General features: G+C 45.7%; 1 protein-coding gene across 4 annotated transcripts in view; it reads left to right on the top strand.

Moving 5' to 3' along the window:
• Window positions 1–20,714, top strand: part of tab2 (TGF-beta activated kinase 1 (MAP3K7) binding protein 2) — a 71,204-nt gene extending 50,490 nt beyond the window's left edge. For 2 of the 4 annotated variants that reach the window (XM_061707336.1, XM_061707337.1), the window contains exons 3-7: window positions 3,359–4,754; window positions 9,703–9,863; window positions 13,958–14,051; window positions 15,778–15,873; window positions 18,349–20,714. In XM_061707336.1, coding sequence (XP_061563320.1) covers window positions 3,359–4,754; window positions 9,703–9,863; window positions 13,958–14,051; window positions 15,778–15,873; window positions 18,349–18,488 — 1,887 coding nt within the window. In that variant the 3' untranslated portion in view covers window positions 18,489–20,714. The remainder of the gene's footprint in view (window positions 1–3,358; window positions 4,755–9,702; window positions 9,864–13,957; window positions 14,052–15,777; window positions 15,874–18,348) is intronic. The other 2 variants (XM_061707339.1, XM_061707340.1) reach the window with 2 other exon arrangements.
• Window positions 20,715–21,882: the final 1,168 nt, after the last annotated feature.

Genomic DNA, 21,882 nt, shown 5'->3' with positions numbered 1-21,882 from the left:
AAGGTTGGCGTGATAAATGCGTACTCTTCAGTCCAGTCATCGTTAAAAGATCTGTTTTCCATCAACTTTTCGTTTCATGGCCTTTTCGTTTCATTTTACCTGTTAAGAGGCCTTTTCCTATCACTTCCATGGTGTTTGTTTTTCAAGTGCTCTATAAATAAAGTTGACTTATTTTGAGTTGAGGCAAAATATCTCCATCACTCCTGGTGGATGACTGTGGTATAGGTGATAGGAGACTAGGGGTGGGTTAAAAATATCGATATATATCGATATTTTATCGATATAAATGTGTAAGAACGTTTATCGATTCATAAATCCAAGTATCGATTTAATTTTTTTTAATACCGATTTTTTTTTTCCCCTAATTTTATCACCCAGTGCTCCTACCTAAGTCAGTCCTGGGTATTGCTCCCTCTACCAACCCCAGGAGTTCCTACACTGAGCTCAGGTCTCCTCCTTAACCTGAGGAGTGAGCAGCAGCAGCATCTTTCACCAGACAGGTTGGGGCTTCTCCGGCCGGACGTAGCGCGTGGAAGGATCACGTTATTCCGGCCGGATCCTCCCCACCCCATCTGTTCCCCAATTGGCCAGAGGGGGCAGTAGAGCCCAGGACTGATGCATTTTTTTGTGAGGGTAACTCAATAACCCTTAAAACCCGAATATTAGCAATAACCCGAATTTGCACGGCCATTTAAACACCAATAACCCCTTTGAATAACCGGAATTTGTTCATATTCAGGTTTTTAAAAACCCCAATATGATCCCTGGGTTACTCCTTTTAAAACCTGAATATTGGGTCATGTAAACACCAAACGGAATATCCCCATCAAACAGAACAGGAATTTGTTTTCTGCACATGTTCTGTTCACAAGGAATCCTGGTCTTTTGAGTCCAGGAAGTTCTTATAAACACGGAGAAACCAAGACCAGGAGGAGACTAATCACTTCATAAATGTAATGAACTATATATGAACATTTCTGCATTTGTAGACGGTAGAGAGCAGAAATGACGGGAATTGCGTCATCACGTTCTCCGCGCGTCGCTGGTTTGATCCAGATATCCCGAATGATTAATTACCGTATTGTTGCGACCATTAGGCGCATATAAGCGGTTTTTTTTATTTCCAATGACGCAATGCGCCTATTGTATTATTGTAAAGGCTGATTTATGGATCCGCGTTACACCGATGCAAAGCCTACGGCGTAGGGCTGCGTCGACTTAACGCGGATCCATAAGGGGGACGTAATTGAGGCCACCATGAGAACCTTAAAGGAGGAAGGGGGTCGTATAATTCGCCCGTGATTGCCTGGCGGCGGCTCTGTGGCGGGGCTCCTGGAGCGGCCGGGGAGACTCGGCCTCCCTACCGAGAATGAGACGGAGGCGGGCCGTAAGGCTGGAGGAACCGCCGACCGAGCGGCAGCTGACATGTCGGCTGCCGCTCTATCGGTCGGTGGGCTCCGTCGTTTACTGTTGAAGGATTGTAGATGCGTGGGCTGACATGTCTGCTGGGTTGGACTGTTGTTCGGGCTTTTGCAATAACCGGCATCATTTCCGAGGGGCCGCACGGCACGGAAAGTGACTCTGCTGCAGCGCGGCCAGAGCTGCGGGCTCTGCCCGTCGCAGCTGATCACTTCTCCTGGTCTCATTGATCAGTTCTCCCGGTCTCATTGATCAGTTCTCCCGGTCTCAGCGCGATCGGGCTCGGATGAATGCAGAAACGGAGGATGAAGATTTCGATGGGTTTGATTAATGTAATAACTTAAATAAAGTACAATCAAACTAAGTTTCGCTCCCTCTTTATTTTTAATTTATTTATTTTTTGCTCTATTTGTGTGTTGTTGTAAGGCGGCGCTCCGTGTGTGTAGAGACGCCTTTTCGGTCGGTGCGCCGTATGTGTTTTAAATCCAAAAATGACACAAAAAACTGAGAGTGCACCTTTCCACGCGGCGCGCCGAATGGTTGCAAAAATACGGTACCATGTAAATGGAATATTCCGACTGTTTCAATAACTGGAATATTAGCAATAACCCCAATTTTGACTGCATGTAATGAAATGGAAAAAAAATATAAACAATAAACATCAAATAATAATGTTATGCCAAAATTAGATTTTTATTAAATTTTTATTTGAGGGTCCGGCCCCCGAGGTGACTGTCCGGTAAAATCCTGGCCCTCTGACAAATATAGTTGGTGACCCCTGGAGTAGAGGATTCAAGCGGTGATTGGGTCCAAAGGTAGAATCCATGAAAGGAGGAGTCTTTGAGGAGCAAAGATGGACAGTAGATCTCCACGCTGTCAACAAACTGTTGAAATCTTTCAAATCAATACTGCTTCAAGAAAGATGGGAAGAGATTTGCACACGTCTGTGTGTCCAATGCAGATATCAGAGCTGGTCGTGTGCAGCGACGTGCCGCGGCCGCTTTGACCTCCAGCCTTTAATCAAACATAAATCACATGTACGGTGACGTATCGTCCACATCTGGAGCCTCAGTCAGAACCTGCTCTGGAGTTGGACGTGCACCTCGCCCAAATGATTATTAGGCAAGGCAAGTTTATCTGCACAGCACAATTCAACACAAGGTAATTCAAAGTGCTTTACATCAACATTAAAAGAGGCAAGACACAATTAAACAGTAAATAATAAATAAAATGAAATAAAATTATAAGAAAAGAGGTAAAATAATAAAAAGCACAAGTTGTTACAAAGTAAGGGCAGTAGAGTCCAGCAGGTTCATCTCATTCTTAAAATGGCAAGAATTATGTTTCTATACGGTCTTGACAATGCTACGTCACAATGCCTGCATTCAGGGCTTATCCATAACAGTGCGGTTTTCAAAAATCATAAGTTGTAATTGCGATATTTGATATTTTTAACATTCAATATACTGTATGTGTTTGATGTAAATTCAAAAATTAGAAGACTGTAGCGTAGTGTGAACAACTTAATAAATACAATTTATAATCCTGTTGTCATGGACTGGCAGATTCAGAAACCAGTTTTGAAGCTGTAGGGACATTTAGATGACTTGTTAAATGAAACAAAATAGTACATAAAGTCCTCAAAACATATATCAGTGATATCTCAAATGTGAAATCAGACGTAATCAGTCGGTTTGAATCATGAACAAATAAGTATTTCATTTAACAGTACGCTTAAATAACAAATACAATGAAATAAAATGATAAGAAAAGAGGTAAAATAATAGAAAGCACAAGTTGTTAAAAAATAAGGGTAATTTTTACTTCGGCAGCTTCAGGTTACTGTGACTGTTGTGGTTTTTTCTGTCTCTTATTGGAAGAATAACGTAAACCTCTGAATCATCAGTAACTCTTCATTCTTATTGTCTTTTATTTGCAGAACAACAACAATTTAGACGCCTGCTGCGAGTACTTGTCCCAGGTCAGTCCGGGCTACCTGTACAGCGAGGGAGGGAACCCGAGCGTCTCCGAAGACCCCGGTCTCAGCCGCTTCCACAATCACATGACCCAGCTGAACCTGGGCTTGCAGGCTCAGAATGTGCTCGTGGCTCCAGTCCGGGACAGCCTGAGGATGAACGGCAGCCGGACCCTGGCCCACAGCATGAGTGACGGGCCCCTCCAGACAGGCCAGGCCCCCAGCAGTGACTTCTTCCCGGACGAGCCCCGGTCCGCGCCGGTGCAGGTGCCCCCCACCCTCAACGTGTTCGGAGTGATGGAGCCCACAGGGAAGCCCCAGCCCCCGCAGCACCTGGGACTGTACCCGTGCGGCGGGAAGGGCGCGGCCGTGGGGCCGCCGCACGCCCCGCGCTTCAACCCCATCACGGTGACGCTGGCCCCCAACCTCCAGACGGGCTTCAACACGCCCCCGTCTTTGCACATACACGGCGGACCGCAGTCGGGCCTCGGCAGTCCTCAGGGTAACTCCATCTACATCCGTCCCTACGTCAGCCAGTCGGGGGCGGGCCGGCAGGGCCAGCAGCCGGGGGGCCGGGCCCAGTACAGCCCCACGTCTCAGCCCCAGCAGCAGATCTACCAGATCTCCCACCCCTCGTCCCTGTCCAGCTCCTGGTCCGTCCCCCAGCACCCCTCGGCGTCACATACCTCAAAGACCTCTCACGTCTACATGCCCATCAGCTCCCCGACAAACCCCCAGGCGCCCCCGATCCCCCCCGCCGGAGGCCAGGCGTCCTCCTCCGGCGTGTCCTCCTGCTCGTCCTCCTCCTCGGTCATGCCGGGCTCCCTGTCGACGACCGGCCTGTACAACATCCAGAACATCTCCACCGGCCCGCGCAAGAACCAGATAGAGATCAAACTTGAATCTCCCCAGAGGAGCAACTCCACCACAGCTGTGCTGCTGACGAGCGCAGGGCCCCGCCCTTCGTCCTCCTCCTCCTACATGCCGGCCAACGCTCCGCTGCAGGTGCCCTCGGGGGCCCGGAGCTTGGGGGGCCAGGTGAGCATGGGCCCCGCGTACATCCACCACCACCCGCCCAAGTCCCGCGCCTCCGTGGGAGGGGGAGGCCCCGCTTCGTCCCCCCGCGTGGTGGTGACTCAGCCCAACACCAAATACACTTTTAAAATCACCGTGTCCCCCAATAAACCCCCAGCTGTGTCCCCCGGAGTCGTGTCCCCGACTTTTGAACCCCCCAACGTCCTCAGCCTACCGTCGGACCCAGAGCCCCTGCACCTGTCCGACCCGCTGTCGCAGCAACGGGAGAGGCCGAGCGAGCACCGCAAACTCAGCATGGGCTCGGACGACGCAGCGTACACACAAGGTGAGCGGTGGTGGGAGCATGTCTGTGCTCGTCTTTACTCTCTGGTGGGGTGGGAGCATCCTGCTGGTTTAGTCTCTGGTGGGGTGGGAGCATCCTGCTGGTTTAGTCTTTAGTCTCTGGTGGGATCATGGCGCCCTATATATTAATCTGGAGGGTATGTGTACACTAGTAAATCCCCCAATAACGACCCACCCTGAACCAGCACGTCACTGGTAGATGCACTGATTGAAGATTCTTTTAATGCATTTTTTATTGTTTTTTTTCTGGTGCAATGATGGCAGTTTCGATGGCTATGGGTATTAGATAATGATTTTAGTCTATATTCATCGTGTATCGCCCAGTGATAATAATAGTTTTTTTTAGAAGATATTAGTTATTCCTTTTTAGCATCAACCTTCTCATGAAGGCTGGTAAAAGTGTGGACTCCTGGAGCAGCAGCAGAGCGACAACGAGGCGACACACCGTCAGAAACCTGTCAGTTTCCTGGTACTGCAGCAACGTACGCCGACAGGCTCAAACTTCCCCTTTAGGTTTTATCACCCGTCAAGTCCAGCCTGAGAACGAGTGATCAGAAGTTTAATGTTCATTAACACAAAGCATTTGCAACAAATCCAGGGCTTAATATCCGTCATTTGAACTAAAACGTAGACCTGGCTCCTCCGGAGCATTTGTGCAGATGGTGTGTAGTTTGGGAACAACTGCAGATCTGGAGGTGAAACTCGCCCTTGTGAGCTCAAGAGGTCAAGTGGTCAAAAAGTAAAAAACGTGTTAATTCCTGGATGAACCAGAATAGTTCAGTCTGTTTGGTTGAAGCTGCTGGAGTTTCCCTGCAGTGAGAAAAGCTCTTCCTTTAACCCTCGTACTGTCTTTGGGTCAAAATGACCTCATTCTCCTGTTCCTTCCTTCCTTCCTTCCTTCCTTCCTTCCTTCCTTCCTTCCTTCCTTCCTTCCTTCCTTCCTTCCTTCCTTCCTTCCTTCCTTCCTTCCTTCCTTCCTTCCTTCCTTCCTTCCTTCCTTCCTTCCTTCCTTCCTTCCTTCCTTCCTTCCTTCCTTCCTTCCTTCTTTCCTCCTGATATCTCCTTCCTTCCTTCTTCCCTTCCTTCCATCCTTCTTTTTTCCCTACCTTCTTTCCTTCCTTCCTTCCTTCCTTCCTTCCTCCCTTCTTCTCTTCCTTCCTTCCTTGACCTGAAGACAGCACAAGGGTTAAAATCTCATTTTACTCCACAACCTTTTATCGACTTGAAGAATGCTTTAAAGTAATTTCAGCGCTGCATAGAAACATTGTAATTGTAGTGACTTTGTTGTCCCTCTGGAGATGAACTGTTTACCTCCACTCAGTGTTTTTGAGTGTTAGTGAAGACTGGCTGCTGGCGTCGGGGATCAGAGGTGACTCGCTGAGCGTGTTTTCCCATCAGCCCCGGCAGCAGATTCTGTCGTGAGTCAAACACATGGGAGAGTGCTGCCGTGTCCTTTTTTGGACTTTTGACTGTTCTGTGCATGAGTCACCAGCCTTTGGCTCCGGCACCGTGGTGACTACCACCGAGGGGGAGGCTTTAGTCCGGGGATGCTGCCGGGCCTCAGCTCACCTTATCTGCTCCAGTACACGGCCCAGTACCAAAGATACTGGTAACCACATGATACACAGAAACATATCTGACGGGAGGATCAGCTACAGGAAATGGAACCTCCACAATCAACTTACTTTCTTAATCTGTGTAATCTGTAGGCATCACTAAGTATTCCCATAATTCAGCACCTTAACCGGCAGGAACTCTGAATACAGGACTGTCTCAGAAAATTAGAATATTGTGATAAAGTTCTTTATTTTCTGTAATGCAATTTAAAAAAAACAAAACTGTCATACATTCTGGATTCATTACAAATCAACTGAAATATTGCAAGCCTTTTATTATTTTAATATTGCTGATTATGGTTTACAGTTTAAGATTAAGATTCCCAGAATATTCAAATTTTTTGAGATAGGATATTTGAGTTTTCTTAAGCTGTAAGCCATGATCAGCATGTAAGAAAGTGAGCAAACCCTCCCCTTCTCACCATCACCGGACTTTTTTTTAATGTGTGTGGCAGGGTGGAGGATTGGGCGTGGTCTGCGGGGGAGCAGCACACAGGTGTGCCTGGTTCTGCTGATTGTGGCACACCTGTGTCCAATCAACCTCTCCACCCTGCCTGGGGTTATAAACAGCAGCTGCATACCAGAAGGGGGGTCTGCTGAATGGAGGAAGCTTGTTGAGAGGCTATGCCCCATTGTGCCTTTTTTCAGAATACGGATTTTGCCTTCCGCCTGTTAGGGCTGTGCGATTAATCGATTTTAAATCTAAATCGGATTTATTAATCAAGACGATGTTAAAAAAAGGAAAATCGGAAAATCGATTTTCCTTTTTAGCAGCTGGCTGCATGCGTCTAGTCATCTTTGTTTGGTCAAGAAAATGGTAAATGTTGTCACTTTACTAAACTCAAGGAGGATTTACAGTATCTTTCAATTGCACTTCATTCCCAATAGGGAAATTTGTTTGCTATTTTTCTTTAAAAATAAAGATAAAATATTTGAAACAATTTATTCCATTGTCTTTTGTAGTTTTACCAAAAAAATCAAAATCGAAAATCGTGTTTTCAGAGAAAAAAATCGGGCTTTTATTTTTGTCCAAAATCGCCCAGCCCTACCGCCTGTATGTCTGTGTTTTTTTACACAAAATAAAAAGCCTTATTTTTTTGGCATTCTACGCTCTGCAAGGTTTTTTTTACACCTCATCACCCAGGTCCAGTTTTGCCTTGTCCCCTTGTACGTGGGGAGGCCGCTCTGGTTCCTCACACAGCAATATTAAAATAATAAAAGGCTTGCAATATTTCAGCTGATTTGTAATGAATCCAGAATGGATGACATTTTTGTTTTTGTAATTGCATTACAGAAAATCACAATATTTAAATTTTCTGAGACAGTCCTGTAGAAAGATGTAGGTCTGAAAACCATCCAAGAGGGCCAGCCTTTACCCGCGGTCGGGTCGCGCTGCGACCAATCAGAGTGACGGGAGCCAGTGGACGGGAGAGAGAGCCGTGTAGAAGAGTAAATGAAAGTTCTGCTGTAGCCTGTCAACAAATCCGTCCAGCTCACAGAGGAGCTGATTCCAACAGCCGTTAACATCCACGTGACGTCAGCGCGCTGCCATCGCCAGCTTAGACCCGCCCACACACTCGCTACCAGGATACACTGATCTGATTGGCTCCCCAAGACATATTTAATGAGCTCCAACCAGGGCTGGGGATCCATTCAAATGTCAAGAATCAATTTGATTCCAATTCTTAAGATTCAGAATCGATTATCAAGATTTGATTCCATTCCGATATTGATTTGGGTTAGTGTTATTAAAACAGTTTTTTGAGCTGTTGCATGAATTATATGACTGTAGTTCTGCAACATATTAATACTAGTATTATATTGAGATTCAACAGCAAGTATTTGCAGCTAATGATGCTGTAAGGACCAATCAGCTCCCAGAATGCTGATAGAACTGCTTTAGGAAACATCGTGGGTCAGAATTACCAAACAGATCCAGGGAGGAAACAGAGATGTATGAAATCAGTTTTATTTTTTCCCACATTCCAGTTTTATTTTTTTCCATTTTCTGTCTTTTTCAGGTTATTAATTTTTGAGAATTTGGTTTTTAGCATTTTATGCAAATGTAACCCCAAGACAGTATATAATGAATGAAATATAAACAATTTATGCAATTATGACTGAAAACTTTAATGTTTTCATACCTTTTAAATATATTTAAAGGTAAAAACATGGCACCAGTTATTCTCGTGTCCAACAAAACATCCTTTTTTGGGCATAAACACAAAAATACCAAAAGTTGTAATGTAATGATGAAAAAAAAAAATCGATCTTTAGACATATGAATCAGCTTTTAGGAATTAATATGAGAATCGATTTAGAATCGGAAAATCGATTTTTTTCAACACATACCTAGCTCCAACATATATTAGCAAGTTGTCTGAATGTGTTCGTCTGGATGTGGAACTACCGTCTAGAATAGAATAGAAAGCCTTTATTATCATTATACTGGTACTGGCATCAGGTCCGTAAAAGTGCACACATGCAAAGACTATGGAAACAAAGACTGTAAACAACAAAATGAGAAACAGGAAACATAAATGTATATACACTATAAAAATGAGTGAATGAGAGAATACAAATGCACATGAATGGGTGGAAGAATATTGCACATAGATGAGTAAGGAATATTGTACATAATGGATAGAGAATAGAGAATATTGCACATAATGGATAGAGAATAGAGAATATTGCACATAATGGATAGAGAATATTGCACAGTATGAGGAGCTTATTGGTTTAGAAAGTTCACAGCTTTGGGGAAGAAGCTGTGAACTTTCTGTCTGTTTATTCTGGTCCGTATGGACCTGTAGCTCCTGCCAGAGGGCAACAGGTCAAAGAAGTGGAAACCGGGGAGGGTGTTGTCCTTTTAAAATGTTGTCCCTATGTCTAAGTGGCGTTCCAGATGAATCTGCTGTTGGTGGCCGCCTCCATGGCTCCTGCCCGCCGGCGGAGGGCAGGAGCCATGGAGCCATGGAGAGATGGAGGCGGCCACCAGGAACCATGACCACACATTGAGACCTGAGTGGATGCACAGCTGAGGGAGGGCTGCCACCTGCTCATGTTACCCAAGCAGGAGTTGAAAGGGAGATTGATGAGCTCCAGGCTAGAATCTCCTGCCCCCCCGTGTTGGAGCAGGCCGGCTCAGAGCTGCTTTGACGATTGTGTCAGTGCAGGTTTTAGTCATAAGGACTTCATCTAAACCTGAGGAAGCCAGCCCGATTAATGACGCTAGAACTGTCCCTTTAGCTCTCCCCAGGTCTGGGAGCTGCTGCTACTCTCAATAACGTGTTGCTTCTGCATGTCGTCCCTCAGCGCTGCTGGTGCACCAGAAAGCTCGGATGGAGAGGCTGTGGCACGAACTGGAGATGAAGAAGAAGAAGCTGGAAAAACTAAAAGAGGAGGTGAACGAGATGGAGAACGACCTGACCAGGAGACGGCTGGAGAGATCCAACTCGGCCTCCCAAATCCCCTCTGTAAGTCACACTCCTCCACGTGGACAGCTCTGTGTGCCGTCGTTTGATCGGAGCAGACGTGTGATTGATTTGGGCTGTCGTTACGCATCTTAACCTGCAGCTAACGAGCAGGAGCAGACGTTCATTCAAGCCACGTCTAATCAGACCAAGGACAACACAGTGCACACAAACCGACAGGAAAAAGCTCCGCTTTAATCTCATGAAGACCATTTCCCCCTAAACGCTTCCAACAGCAAGTGACTAAGTGATCATAAAAAGATTAGAGCCTAGCAGCGGCCAGCTGCTACGAGCTGCAGACTCCAGCCCACTTCTCACTTCCTCAGCCAAACACTCGTTTTATGAAGCAGACAGTAGATTATACAGGACTGTCTTAGAAAATTTGAATATTGTGATAAAGTCCTTTATTTTCTGTAATGCAAAAATATAACACATTCTGGATTCATTACAAATCAATACAAGCCTTTTATTATTTTAATATTGCTGATCATGGCTTACAGTTTAAGAAAACTCAAATATCCTATCTCAAAAGATTAGAATATTCTGGGAATCTTAATCTTAAACTGTAAACCATAATCAGCAATATTAAAATAATAAAAGACTTGATTTGTAATGAATCCAGAATGTATGACATTTTTGTTTTTTTTAATTGCATTACAGAAAATAAAGAACTTTATCACAATATTCTAATTTTCGGAGACAGTCCTGCACAGTAGAATATAGATCAATGAAATCATGGAATTCTTTACCACTATATGACTATAATTAACACAGAAATCAATATTCAAAAAGCAAAATAAGAAACACCTTGGACTATCATATGTATAGGATACCACACACACTTATGCAGATACAGGTTAAGGTGTATTTTGATCTGATTGTCATGGCCTAGATGATGTTTAACTGTATATTGGAATGTTTCATGTATGTTTTTTTTGCTTTAATATAATGAATGAATGAATGAATATAATGATGTACGGTAAAGTTTAATGTAGCTTTGTTGTTTTATTTCGTTTTCTTTTTTTTTATGTCTTGTTTTTAACATTATGTTATAACTGTATAGTTTTTGTAATGTGTTCCCCAGTAAGACTAGCAGTGCTTAAGGGCGTAGGGCACCTCTGTCAGGACGATCACTCTGAGAGCAGAACTCCCAACCAGCCTCACTGCCCACCGCCCCAAATCCCAACTCAGGCTGGGCTCTGACCTTTGACCGGGGGAAGGGAAACCCCGGCTGTTCCAGACAACCCCACCCCCCCCACAAAACCCACTGGTTTATTCAAATGTGTCAGGTAGTTGTAATCTTACAGGAGGAATCTTAAAGCAGCACAACGTAACATTCAGCTTTTCTGAGTTTGGCGGCAACAAAAGCGGTAGTGCTTTACCAGAAAGAACACTACGTTTCCCATGAGCACCAGCGCGTACTGCCGGAAAACTCCTGTCCCGTCGCGTGCATTTGTTTTGATAGTGAATGAAGACGGGACGGACTTTTCTGTTTCACCAAGTGAACAGACGGAACGCTAAAAAAAAGATGTTAAACTGCTGGAAAGGAACTGGAATTTACCGGGGTACCTTAAACAAGCAAGCCAGGGAGCGGTATATGGAGAAAATAATGATTATTAACGGCCTGGATCCATATGAAATCCCTGTATCTACAGATACAGTAATTCTACAGTTACTGTACAGTAACTGTAATTCTGCAGTTCTGCAGAACCATCGTCTCCGGCTACCTTGTTTAGGAGTGTTTGGCAGCTGATTTGGTAAATGTTTGACTCGCCATGTGTTTCAATAAATTTGTATAATAGTACAACATACAGTACATGTTTTGTATCCCTCTTACTTCTCTTTTCTTTTTTTTTGACTGCTATATTATGCGGAAGAGGCTCTGAGGCGTGAGCAATATTTTTGTTTTCCTTGTGAGATTATTTTTTTCCTCTGCAGCTACAAATAAGAGTTAATATTTTTTCCTCAACAAACTAGTTTTATCTGAAGATTGGGGTTAATTGCAGCGCAGAGAGCTGGCCAGCAACTGCGTTTAGCTGGACAAGTGGGGAATAAAACCCGTGTTTTGATCCGACCCGGTCTGTGTGAGTGTTTGTGGTTTAAGGCTGATTTATGGTTCTGCGTTAAATCGACGCAGAGCCTACGGCGTAGGGTACGCGGCGACACGCACCGTACGTTGCGCGTCGCCACGTACCCTACGCCGTAGGTCTGCGTCGATTTAACGCAGAACCATAATTCAGGCTTTACTGTGTGGAAGCCGGTGTTTGGTCGTTACAGCCGCGATCCAAGCGAGCCGACCACTCTTTCACTCTTTTACTCTGTTATATCAGATACTCGGCCTCTGTGGTTCTGCCTCCGAGCAGGAAAGCGGTGAAATGTTAAACCATTAGGATCTTTTCCCCACGTCTGTTGTGTGGAGCTGCTGCAGCCACAACACAGCAACGGGTTACCAGCTTCGCTCCAAGCCCCGCCCATTTTCGTTTCGACTGCGATTCGGGAAGGAGGGGGAAGTGACGTATGCCTTAAAGCAGTCAAAGCCGTAAAAATGTGTAGTTTTTTAGTGTGGCAGGGTTCCTACCATGCTCCTCAAAGTTACATAGTGCCAGTGAAGGAGATACAGACCCCTCAGACCATGACAGAGGTTCATTAAACCTGTTGGAAGTTAATGTTCATCACAATGATGATGAAGAAATATTAGATTTAGGTGGAAAAGCTACATAGTGCCGCTTTAAAGAAAGACCTGCTGTAGTTAGAAGCTGCCGCTGGCATGAACGGACACCTAGATACGTCAGTGGCTTCAGAATCAGGTTTATGTTGGTAGTCCTGATCCCTGGACAGATAAGGAGTTATCTGATGGGACTGAAAGATTGAACTGCGAGTGGCATATCATGCTGGGTAAGTGATCATGAACCAAGAGAGAGGTTCTTAGAATGAGTTTCAGATCTACGGAAGAGTATTAGGGCCAGGCAGGAGAAAAATTATATTTTACAAGAGGAATATTTTTTTTTTTCATTATGCACTTCGAGAAAAAAAGTCGAAAATAATGTTGAAATACAATTTCAAGAATAAAGTCGAAATTTTGCCTTTTTTCTCAACATTTCAACTTCATTCACGAAATTTTGCCTTTTTTCTCAACATTTCAACGTTTTTCTCGAAATTGTACTTCAACATTAATCTCCACATTTTGACTTTTTTCTCAAAGTGCATAATGAAAAAAAAAAATCTTCCTCTAAAATATTATTTTTATTTTTCTCCTGTCTGGGCCTAATACTCTTCCATCCAGATCAGAGAAGCAGACAAGACCATAACCAGATCTGATCCAAGCCTGCGTTGTTTTGGTCTTTACACGGGAAACGTTACCACAAACAGCACAGTGTGATGATGGACAGGAACTGAGAGTCCCAGCTGCGCTGGCAGCAGTGCGTCCTCCTCCTCCTGCAGCAGCAGCTCCTCCTCCTCCTCCTCCTCCAGCAGCAAAGGAGGATGGCTGCTGCTGCTGAAGCTGCTATCAGGCTCACCGATGCTCCCAGATGTGGGAGTGAGCGGGTCAGAAACGGCACGGCCGTGCGTGCGGTGTGCCTGCAGCTGGCTCTGGCCTGGCTGCTGGACCGGAGGCTGCAGCAGCAGCAGGAAGTGGGTCAGACCAGCCTCCGTGTTCGCAGCACGTCCGTGCTCCCGCTCCCTGGAACTATGTTGATTACAGGGTCTGCTTGTGATTTGGCTGCTTTTCCTCCATATTTTCAGAATGACAGAGCTCACCGTTTTACGCCAGATCGACTTCTTCACAGTGGGTTCTGAAGCCGCTCTGCAGCCGCTCACGTTTGTTGAAACATCGCAGCTTCAGATGAACTGGCACTCAGTCCTAAATATGTTTGATTCAGCAGTTTGAGCGGGCCAGGACAGTCTGAGTCAACAGAGAGGGGAGAGTGGTGGGAGGCTGATTGTGGGGGTGTTTCTCACTCAGAGGCCGCTCTGTTCAGTGTTCCGTGTTCAGGGAGGGAGGATGTGTCAGATCTGCTCCAGGATGTCAAGGATTTTCTGCCTCGCAGCTTAAATGTGTCTGAAGACTGAACCACTGTTTCCTCTTTCTCCTCCAGATTGAAGAAATGAAGCAGTTGCGATGCAAAAACCGCTCACTGCAAATCGACATTGACTGCCTCAGCAAAGAAATTGATCTCCTGCAGACAAACGGTATGGACGCATCCGTCTCTGGCCCGCTCTCCGTTCAGCTCCGGCTCCACACTTAGACCCGCTTTATTCCCCCGAGTTTATTCCCCCGAGCTGCTTTCTGGTGACGAGCTGCGCCGCCTGACCCGCGCGGCGCGTCGGCCCTGTCACATCCTCTTGGCACGCCTCGTAAAGGTGCACGTTGTCCCGTTGACGACCGGTCCTTCCTGAATTGTTTCCTGCTGCTGGAGGGCAGCGTGAAGTTTAGTGCCCCCCTGGCGGCGCTGGTGCTGGCGCTGGCCGGCCCACCGCTGCCTCTCACTCCCCTAACGCTGCATGACACCGCAGCGCCAGAAACCTGAGCACTGATTCCTTCGGCTCAACAACCTGGTTTCTTTTATTAGTAGACACCTGCAGCTTTTCCACTAGTACCTACTCAGCTCGACTCCACTCGCCCTTGTTTCTTTTCAACCCAGATCAGAGGTAGGAGGTTGGAGAAGCTGCTGGGTCGTATTTGATTGTGTGATCTAAACAGAGAAGACAACACTAAAGATGTAGAACCTGGAGGAGATGATAGATGTGCTGCTGGGTCTGTGGCTTGTGTTTGATATCAAGTTAAAAAATGAGAGTGAGAGAAGCTTCAAGTGGCGACGCTTTTTAATTTTTTTAGTTTGTCTCTGTGCTGCTGAAAAGTCAGCTGGAGCCGTGAGCAGCTATGAAGAGACAGAGCTCCTGGTAGATCTGGTCGTTCCTTATCTCCGTCTAGATCTTTTTAATTCTCTCCTCAGCACCAGGTTTATGAACATCTGCACCTCAGAGTTGGATCATGAAACAGACTTTTGCTGCCGTTGCTGGTGGAATAAAATGAACAAGAATCCGTCAGAGTCTCTTTCTCTGATTTCCTCCTCCTGACTCAGACGTCTGACTCCAACCCCCCGACCAATCGGTGGCCTGTAGTGTGATGATGTCAGATACAGCCGACTCAGCAGCTTAGAACCTCAGCAGAATAGATACAGAAAAGTATCTACTCAGCACATTAGACCCCTGGTGGGAAAGCGCAAAGGCGAGTCGGGCTGAGTAAGTGCTAGTGGAAAAAGCGCCATAAAAGTCCACGTGAGCATCGTTGCGTCCCCGTCCCAGACTCTCCAGGTCCACGTACGCGCTGTTCAGACAGGACACGACATGGACGGGTTCAGGTTCTGGTCTGGACACACCGTGAATGTTGATGCACAGAAATGAGCCTGCAGATCTGGGCAGCAGCTGCCGGCAGAACCAGGTCAGAGGCCGGCAGGCGTGGAGTCGCCACCACCCGGGACTCCCAGCGTCCGGCCGGCCGGCCCGGCAGACGGCCCGGCAGACGGCCCGGCAGACGGCCCGGCAGACGGCCCGGCAGACGGCCCAGGTGGAGGCGGCAGGGAATTTGAATTGTGATTTGAGCTTCTGTGGTCCAGCACCATGAAAAGTGCTGATAGCAGGAAACTGGCAGTCGACGGTCTGCCAGATCTATAGATCTGCATCCATAGATCTGCATCCATAGATCTGCATCCATAGATCTGCATCCATAGATCTGCGTCCGTAGATCTGCATCCATAGATCTGTAGGGCTCATTGGTGTAGCATCGTCATCTGTCCGTCACTGTCACCCTGCTTCCAGCGGCTTCACAGCAGTATTTCCTGTACTTTTCTGTACTTTCCAAATGTGAACGGCTCATTGTAAACCCTTGGTTCTCTTCTGTCTGTCCTGTGTACAGGACCACACTTAAATCCCAGTGTAATCCATAATTTTTATGACAACCTTGGATTCCTTGGTCCTATTCCACCCAAACCCAAAGGTACTTTATCTCCTGGTAAGTTTAGAAAGGTCTGCATGCTCATGTCTGATGTTTCTCATTTCACTGGACACATTCGTAATGGACATCTTGTGTTAAAACTCATCACTTTTAACTCCTTGTATCCTAAAGTCACATGTGTGTGATCAACCAATCGTGTGTTTAGTGTTCAACTCTCCTCTCTTCCTCTCAAACACACACTTCATCTATTCCTTTAAACTTCTAGATGTTTTTTTTTACTTCTTATCGTATTTCCTCAAATAAAACTGGCATTAAAATCAAAGCCGGGCCGTTTGTAACCGAGGGGGCGGGGCTAATAATCACAGGCTGGCCTGATGGGGAACACAGCTAATGGATTTAAAAAATGTATTTCATCAGCTTTTTTTATCATTTTAATTAAATAATCCTCCCATTTTGCTGTAGTTGATTATTTTTTTATCGACTGACGCACATTCAGAACCACTTTGGATCAGTCTGGCTCCCGTACACATCTTTCAAAATAAAAGCCCCACTCAGATCAAGAGTTCCTGCCCAGATTTTAATTTGGTACAAACGTTGGAGGTTTCAGGTGGTTAAATAAACGCTTTTAATGCCACTAAATGAATATAACACGTCCCTGACTCTGGTGTTATGCACAGACTGCGCCCCCTAGTGTTGCATGTTGGGAAATGCACTTACGTTGAGACAGCTGGGAAACCAGGTTGAGGGTAAAAATGAGGGCTGGACTCCAGAGAAGGTCCAAATCAAACCAGAATCATCCGTACACGGTTACTGACCCATGTGAAGGCCAAGACCAGAACATTTCTGCTCTGAATCTGAGCTGCTGAGAATAAAGACCTGGAGGAGCCACCGGTGAAGACGGACCGGAGTTCTGCTGCCCCCCAGAACTTAAACCTCCTCCTGACCTGGATCAGGTCTGGACCCCAGCCGGGCCGCTCCAGCTCCTTCCTGAATTCAGGTCCTCGTTGCTTTGGGTCGTCGTCTTCGTCAGTACTCGAGTTGTAAAATAAATCAGGGGGGGTGGTGGATTTGATCATATGGGGACAGATAATTTGTGCTGATTACAAATAATATAATATATTACAAATAATAGCAGTGACCAAAACAGCTGCAGAAATACTGCAGGAATGACATAGCAGCAGTTAAATGCAGCCTTCTGTAAGCTTTAAATATCCACTGGGCTTACATCAAATACATCAAAACACAACAATAAAAAACACTTTTCTGAACTTATCAATATGACTCTGTCCTTCACAGGATAAGTAACATGGATCACTGCAAAAACTCACAATCTTAACAAGAATATTTGTCTTATTTCTAGTTCAAATGTCTCATTTTAGTAAATAAATCTCATTACACTTAAAACAAGACTCATCACTGGAAGAAACAATTTTCACCTGTTTCAAGTAGATTTTCACTTGAAATAAGTAGAAAAATCGGTAACCCTTTCTTTTACAGTACAGTATTAACCAGGTAATACCATGGTAATTACACTGTAATTACCTAGTAGTACCTTGTATTTACAAGGTAATTACATAGTAACTACCGGGTAATTTATCCAGTAAGTACTAGGTAATTATTACGTATTTTCTTGTACCATGTCATTATGTGTATTTACCATGTAATTACATGGTAAATACCTGGTTGTTTAAACTAAACATTACTAGGTAATTACAAAAACATTAGATGGGAATTATGAGGGAAATGACAGGTATTTACTAGGTTAATATTGGTAACTACCAGTCAATTTACCATGTAATTACTCTGAAATTACATGAATTATTTCTAAGTAAGTACCAGGTAATTACTAAGTATTTTTCTGCAAACTACCAGGAAATGATAACCTATATTTGAGGTAGTTACCAGCTAATTACACTTCAATGACCAAGTAGTTACCTTGTATTTACTATACAGTTCATAACTACCGGGTATTTACCCATTCATTATTGATTATGTATTATCAATGGATTGGTGCATGTACCCCCGAGGGTGTAAATGATTCTATTGACCCTAATTAACCTGATAGTTACCATGTTTTACCTGGTAATTGGCAGGTACTTACCTTGTAGTTACTTGCCCAGTAATTATATTTCCTAAGTATTTACCCAATAAGTACAGAAATTCTTTCCTGGTCTTTACTCAGTAATTAAAGTGAAACTGGACTGTAAAAGAAAGCGTGTGTATTAGTATTAAGGGGTTATTGGTGTTTACATGGCCGTGCCAAACGGGGTTATTGCCAATATTCTGGTTTTAAAAGGGTTATTGATGCATGGAAACGCAGTCAGTGTGACTGAGGCTTCAGTAGGAACTAAAACGGGGCAGAACAGATCAGTTGTTACATGAGGAAATACGGTGAGTTTCTACCGCACATAAACCTTCACACCAACACGCCTCTCACTGTAGGACTGAGCTGTTGCTAGGCAGCCGTTGCTAGGCAGCGGGCGCCCCACACCGACCTCTGACCTCTGTCCTCCGTGTCCCCCTCTCCCCCAGAGTCCGGTGGTAAGAGCGCCAAGCCGGCCGCCGGCCCGGAGGAGGACGAGGGCTCGCAGTGGAGCTGCACCGCCTGCACCTTCCTCAACCACCCCGCCCTCAATCGCTGTGAACAGTGCGAGTTCCCGCGGCACTTCTGAGCCAGCCAGGCCGCCGCCGCAGCGCCGCGCAGCGCCGCCGCCAGCCCACCTGCTGTCCGCAGCACACACGAGGCTTCTTTCTCTTGTTTTTTTGTCTTTAGATGTCTGAAAATGAGACGGAGCGCCGCCGCCGCCACTCGGCCCCGCTTCTCTCTCCTCTCTCTTCTCTTCCCGCTCTAAGGTTTGCAGAAACGCTGTCCGCCCTTTCGAAGGCTCGACGGGACAGTGTTTACAGCTCTCGTTGGATGATACCTCACCTTAGAGACTCGGATCACGGGGCTCACCGTTACCGGGGAAACCGTTACCGGGGAAACCTCGCTGCTCCCACTTTGACAGTATTAGGCCGGCGGGCCGCTGTGACGGCACGGCGCCCTCTGCTGGCCCAAAGCCCCGGTTCCTGCTCTGAACCGGAACCCTGCTCGGCCTCTGAAGGGAGAACTCTGTGGACTTTTGTTTTCTGTTTGTGGAGGATGTCAAAGGGCAAACAGCCGGTGTCGCTGCCACGCAGACGTGCTTGTTTCTCTCCACGCGGCCTGATCCAACGAGAAAAAACAGTTGCATGCGTTTGTGTACAGAACACGGAGGCAGACGCTCCCCAAGCTCTTCACTGTACATACTCCTAGAATGTGCCTTCAGACTTCCTTCCTCACACTATGAATCACTTGTATTTCCTGTAAGTATAGCTTTATAGACTTTATTAACTGTTTTTTTTGTTTCTTTTCTTTCAAACAAATAAGCACCGTGCTGCCTTTTTAAGCTTTTGACATCTGTGAGAGGTGAAGCCTTGCAGAAGGAGCCGTAGAAACCGCTGCGGCCATCATGAAGCTGCGTCTGCCGCTCGTGTCGTTGCTGAGTTTCCCAGCTGTAGATTTTCAAGCGTAGAGGCCACGGAGGGGACTCACTCCTACAAGTGTCGGGGGACTCCCACAAGTGTCGGGGGACTCCCACAAGTGTCGGGGGACTCCCACAAGTGTCGGGGGACTCCCACAAGTGTCGGGGGACTCCCACAAGTGTCGGGGGACTCCCACAAGTGTCGGGGACTCCCACAAGTGTCGGGGACTCCCACAAGTGTCGGGGACTCCCACAAGTGTCGGGGGACTCCCACAAGTGTCGGGGGACTCCCACAAGTGTCGGGGGACTCCCACAAGTGTCGGGGACTCCCACAAGTGTCGGGGACTCCCACAAGTGTCGGGGACTCCCACAAGTGTCGGGGGACTCCCACAAGTGTCGGGGGACTCCCACAAGTGTCGGGGGACTCCCACAAGTGTCGGGGGACTCCCACAAGTGTCGGGGGATTCCTACAAGTGTCGGGGACTTTGGGGGGGATGGGGGTGTGAAAGAAGCCCGAGCACCGACTGCCACCTCCTCTGACAACTGGAACGTAAAAGCCTGGTGTCGGGGGCGACGACACCTCAGTGCAAAGAGACACTCGTTCCCCGGGGAGTCCGGACCGGGGAGTCCGGGCCGGGGGGGCCGGGGAATCCGGGCCGGGGAGTCCGGGCCGGGGAGTCCGGGCCGGGGAGTCCGGGCCGGGGAGTCCGGGCCGGCGGCTCCTGGAAACAGCTGAATTTAGCGCCTGAACTGAGTTTCTGTGACGTTCCAAAGATCAAAGTGAATAAGTTTCTGGAAAAAATTGTGCTCCTGTGATTCTCGTTTGTGCCTCTTACACAACAGCTCCGAGTTGTTGCATCAAAAGAAAGAAATGAAATAAAAACACCCTCGAAAAGTAAGCACAACATGACTGTCCACTTTGTATACTCTTGTTTTTATTGGCCAGGTTCGTCCCCTAACCTCTTACTGACGAGGGTGCTTTAAAGTTTACTTGTCCTCATTAAGTTACCTTAACTGTGGAATAGTTAGATTTTTGTTTTTCCACGTTTGTGAACTGTTGCCTTGCATTAGTGCCTTTTTGAATTTATATTGACAATCTACTCTGTAACATCAAAGTGCCATTTCTAAAACCCGATTGTGTAAACCCGTTTAAAAGTAGAAATGAATTATTATCTCTGAAGCACTTAACGTCATACTTCTTCCTTTTCCAACGCAAAGAAACCAGTTTTCAGCTTTATCTGCACCTTGGTGTGAAGAGGCAGTTTTATTCATGTTTTATTAAATGGAAAAAAAAAGTAATTTGGATATCTAAAGTATTTTTTTTGATTTTAGCTGGGGGAACTGTCTTTGTAACAGATAAGTTATTTGTAAAAATAAAAAAAAATCTATTCTAAATGCTGTTGTGGCTTTGTGATGCTGCGGTTCCACATGCTGCCCGCTAGATGGCGGCAGAGGCCGGGGGGGCCCGGGGGGGCCCGGGGGGGCCCAGACCCCAGTGCTGGACTTATGTCGCTTTTTCCACTAGTACCTACTCAGCCCGATTTAAAATGGGAATGAAATATATCATTAATTAATTAAATGTTTCATTAATGAATTAAAATGGGAATGAAGTATATCATTCATTAATCAAATGTATAATTAATTGTGTCATTAATGAATTAAAATGGGAATTAAATATATCATTAATTAATTAAATGTTTAATTAATTAAATGTTTCATTCATTAATTAAAATGGGAATGAAATATATCATTAATTAATTAAAATACAATTCATTTTAATTCAATTCAATTCAATTCAATTTTATTTATATAGCGTCTAATACAACAGAGTTGTCTCTAGACGCTTTCCAGAGACCCATACCCAGAACATGACCCCCGAGCAGTTATTACATAAACAATGGCAGGTAAAAACTCCCCTAGTGGGAGAAAAACCTTAAGCCAAACAGTGGCAAGAAAAACTCCCCTTTAGGAGGAAGAAACCTTGAGCAGGACCAGGATCATAAGGGGGGACCCTCCTGCCGAGGGCCAGACTGGTGGGTCAGGGACGGCAACAGCACAGCAGGCAGGTGGAAGCAGCAACGGGATGACCGGGGGTGGGGACCGCAGGCCAGCACGCAGCTCCCGAAGCTCCGGCCCAATCAGCAAGTCCCATTTTAAGTAAATATATAATTATTTCAGTATTTAATTAATTAATGACACATTTAATTAATGATTTCGTGTTGCGTGTGAATCATGAAATGTCAAACTGTCAGTTTCACTTGTCAAACTCAGTGGGCGGGACTAACGTGAATCTAGTGGAATCCACTGCTTTGGTCTGCTTAAATACTGAAATAATTAAATATATTTTTTTTACTTAAAATTAGTTGTATTTTAATTAATTTATGACACATTTAATTAATGAATGATATATTTAATTCCCATTTTGGAAAATTTCCCATCTTGGAAATTTCCCCTCTGGGGGACTATTAAAGGATTTCTTATCTTATCTTTTAATTAATTAATGATGTATTTATTTATTAATTTTGGCACTACAAATCCTCCATATTTAATGACCCTGGCAGGT

The sequence above is a fragment of the Cololabis saira genome, chromosome 18, assembly GCF_033807715.1.
Source record: "Cololabis saira isolate AMF1-May2022 chromosome 18, fColSai1.1, whole genome shotgun sequence".
NCBI classification, from domain to species: Eukaryota; Metazoa; Chordata; class Actinopteri; order Beloniformes; family Belonidae; genus Cololabis; species Cololabis saira.
This window is presented reverse-complemented; position numbering and strand designations above follow the sequence as displayed.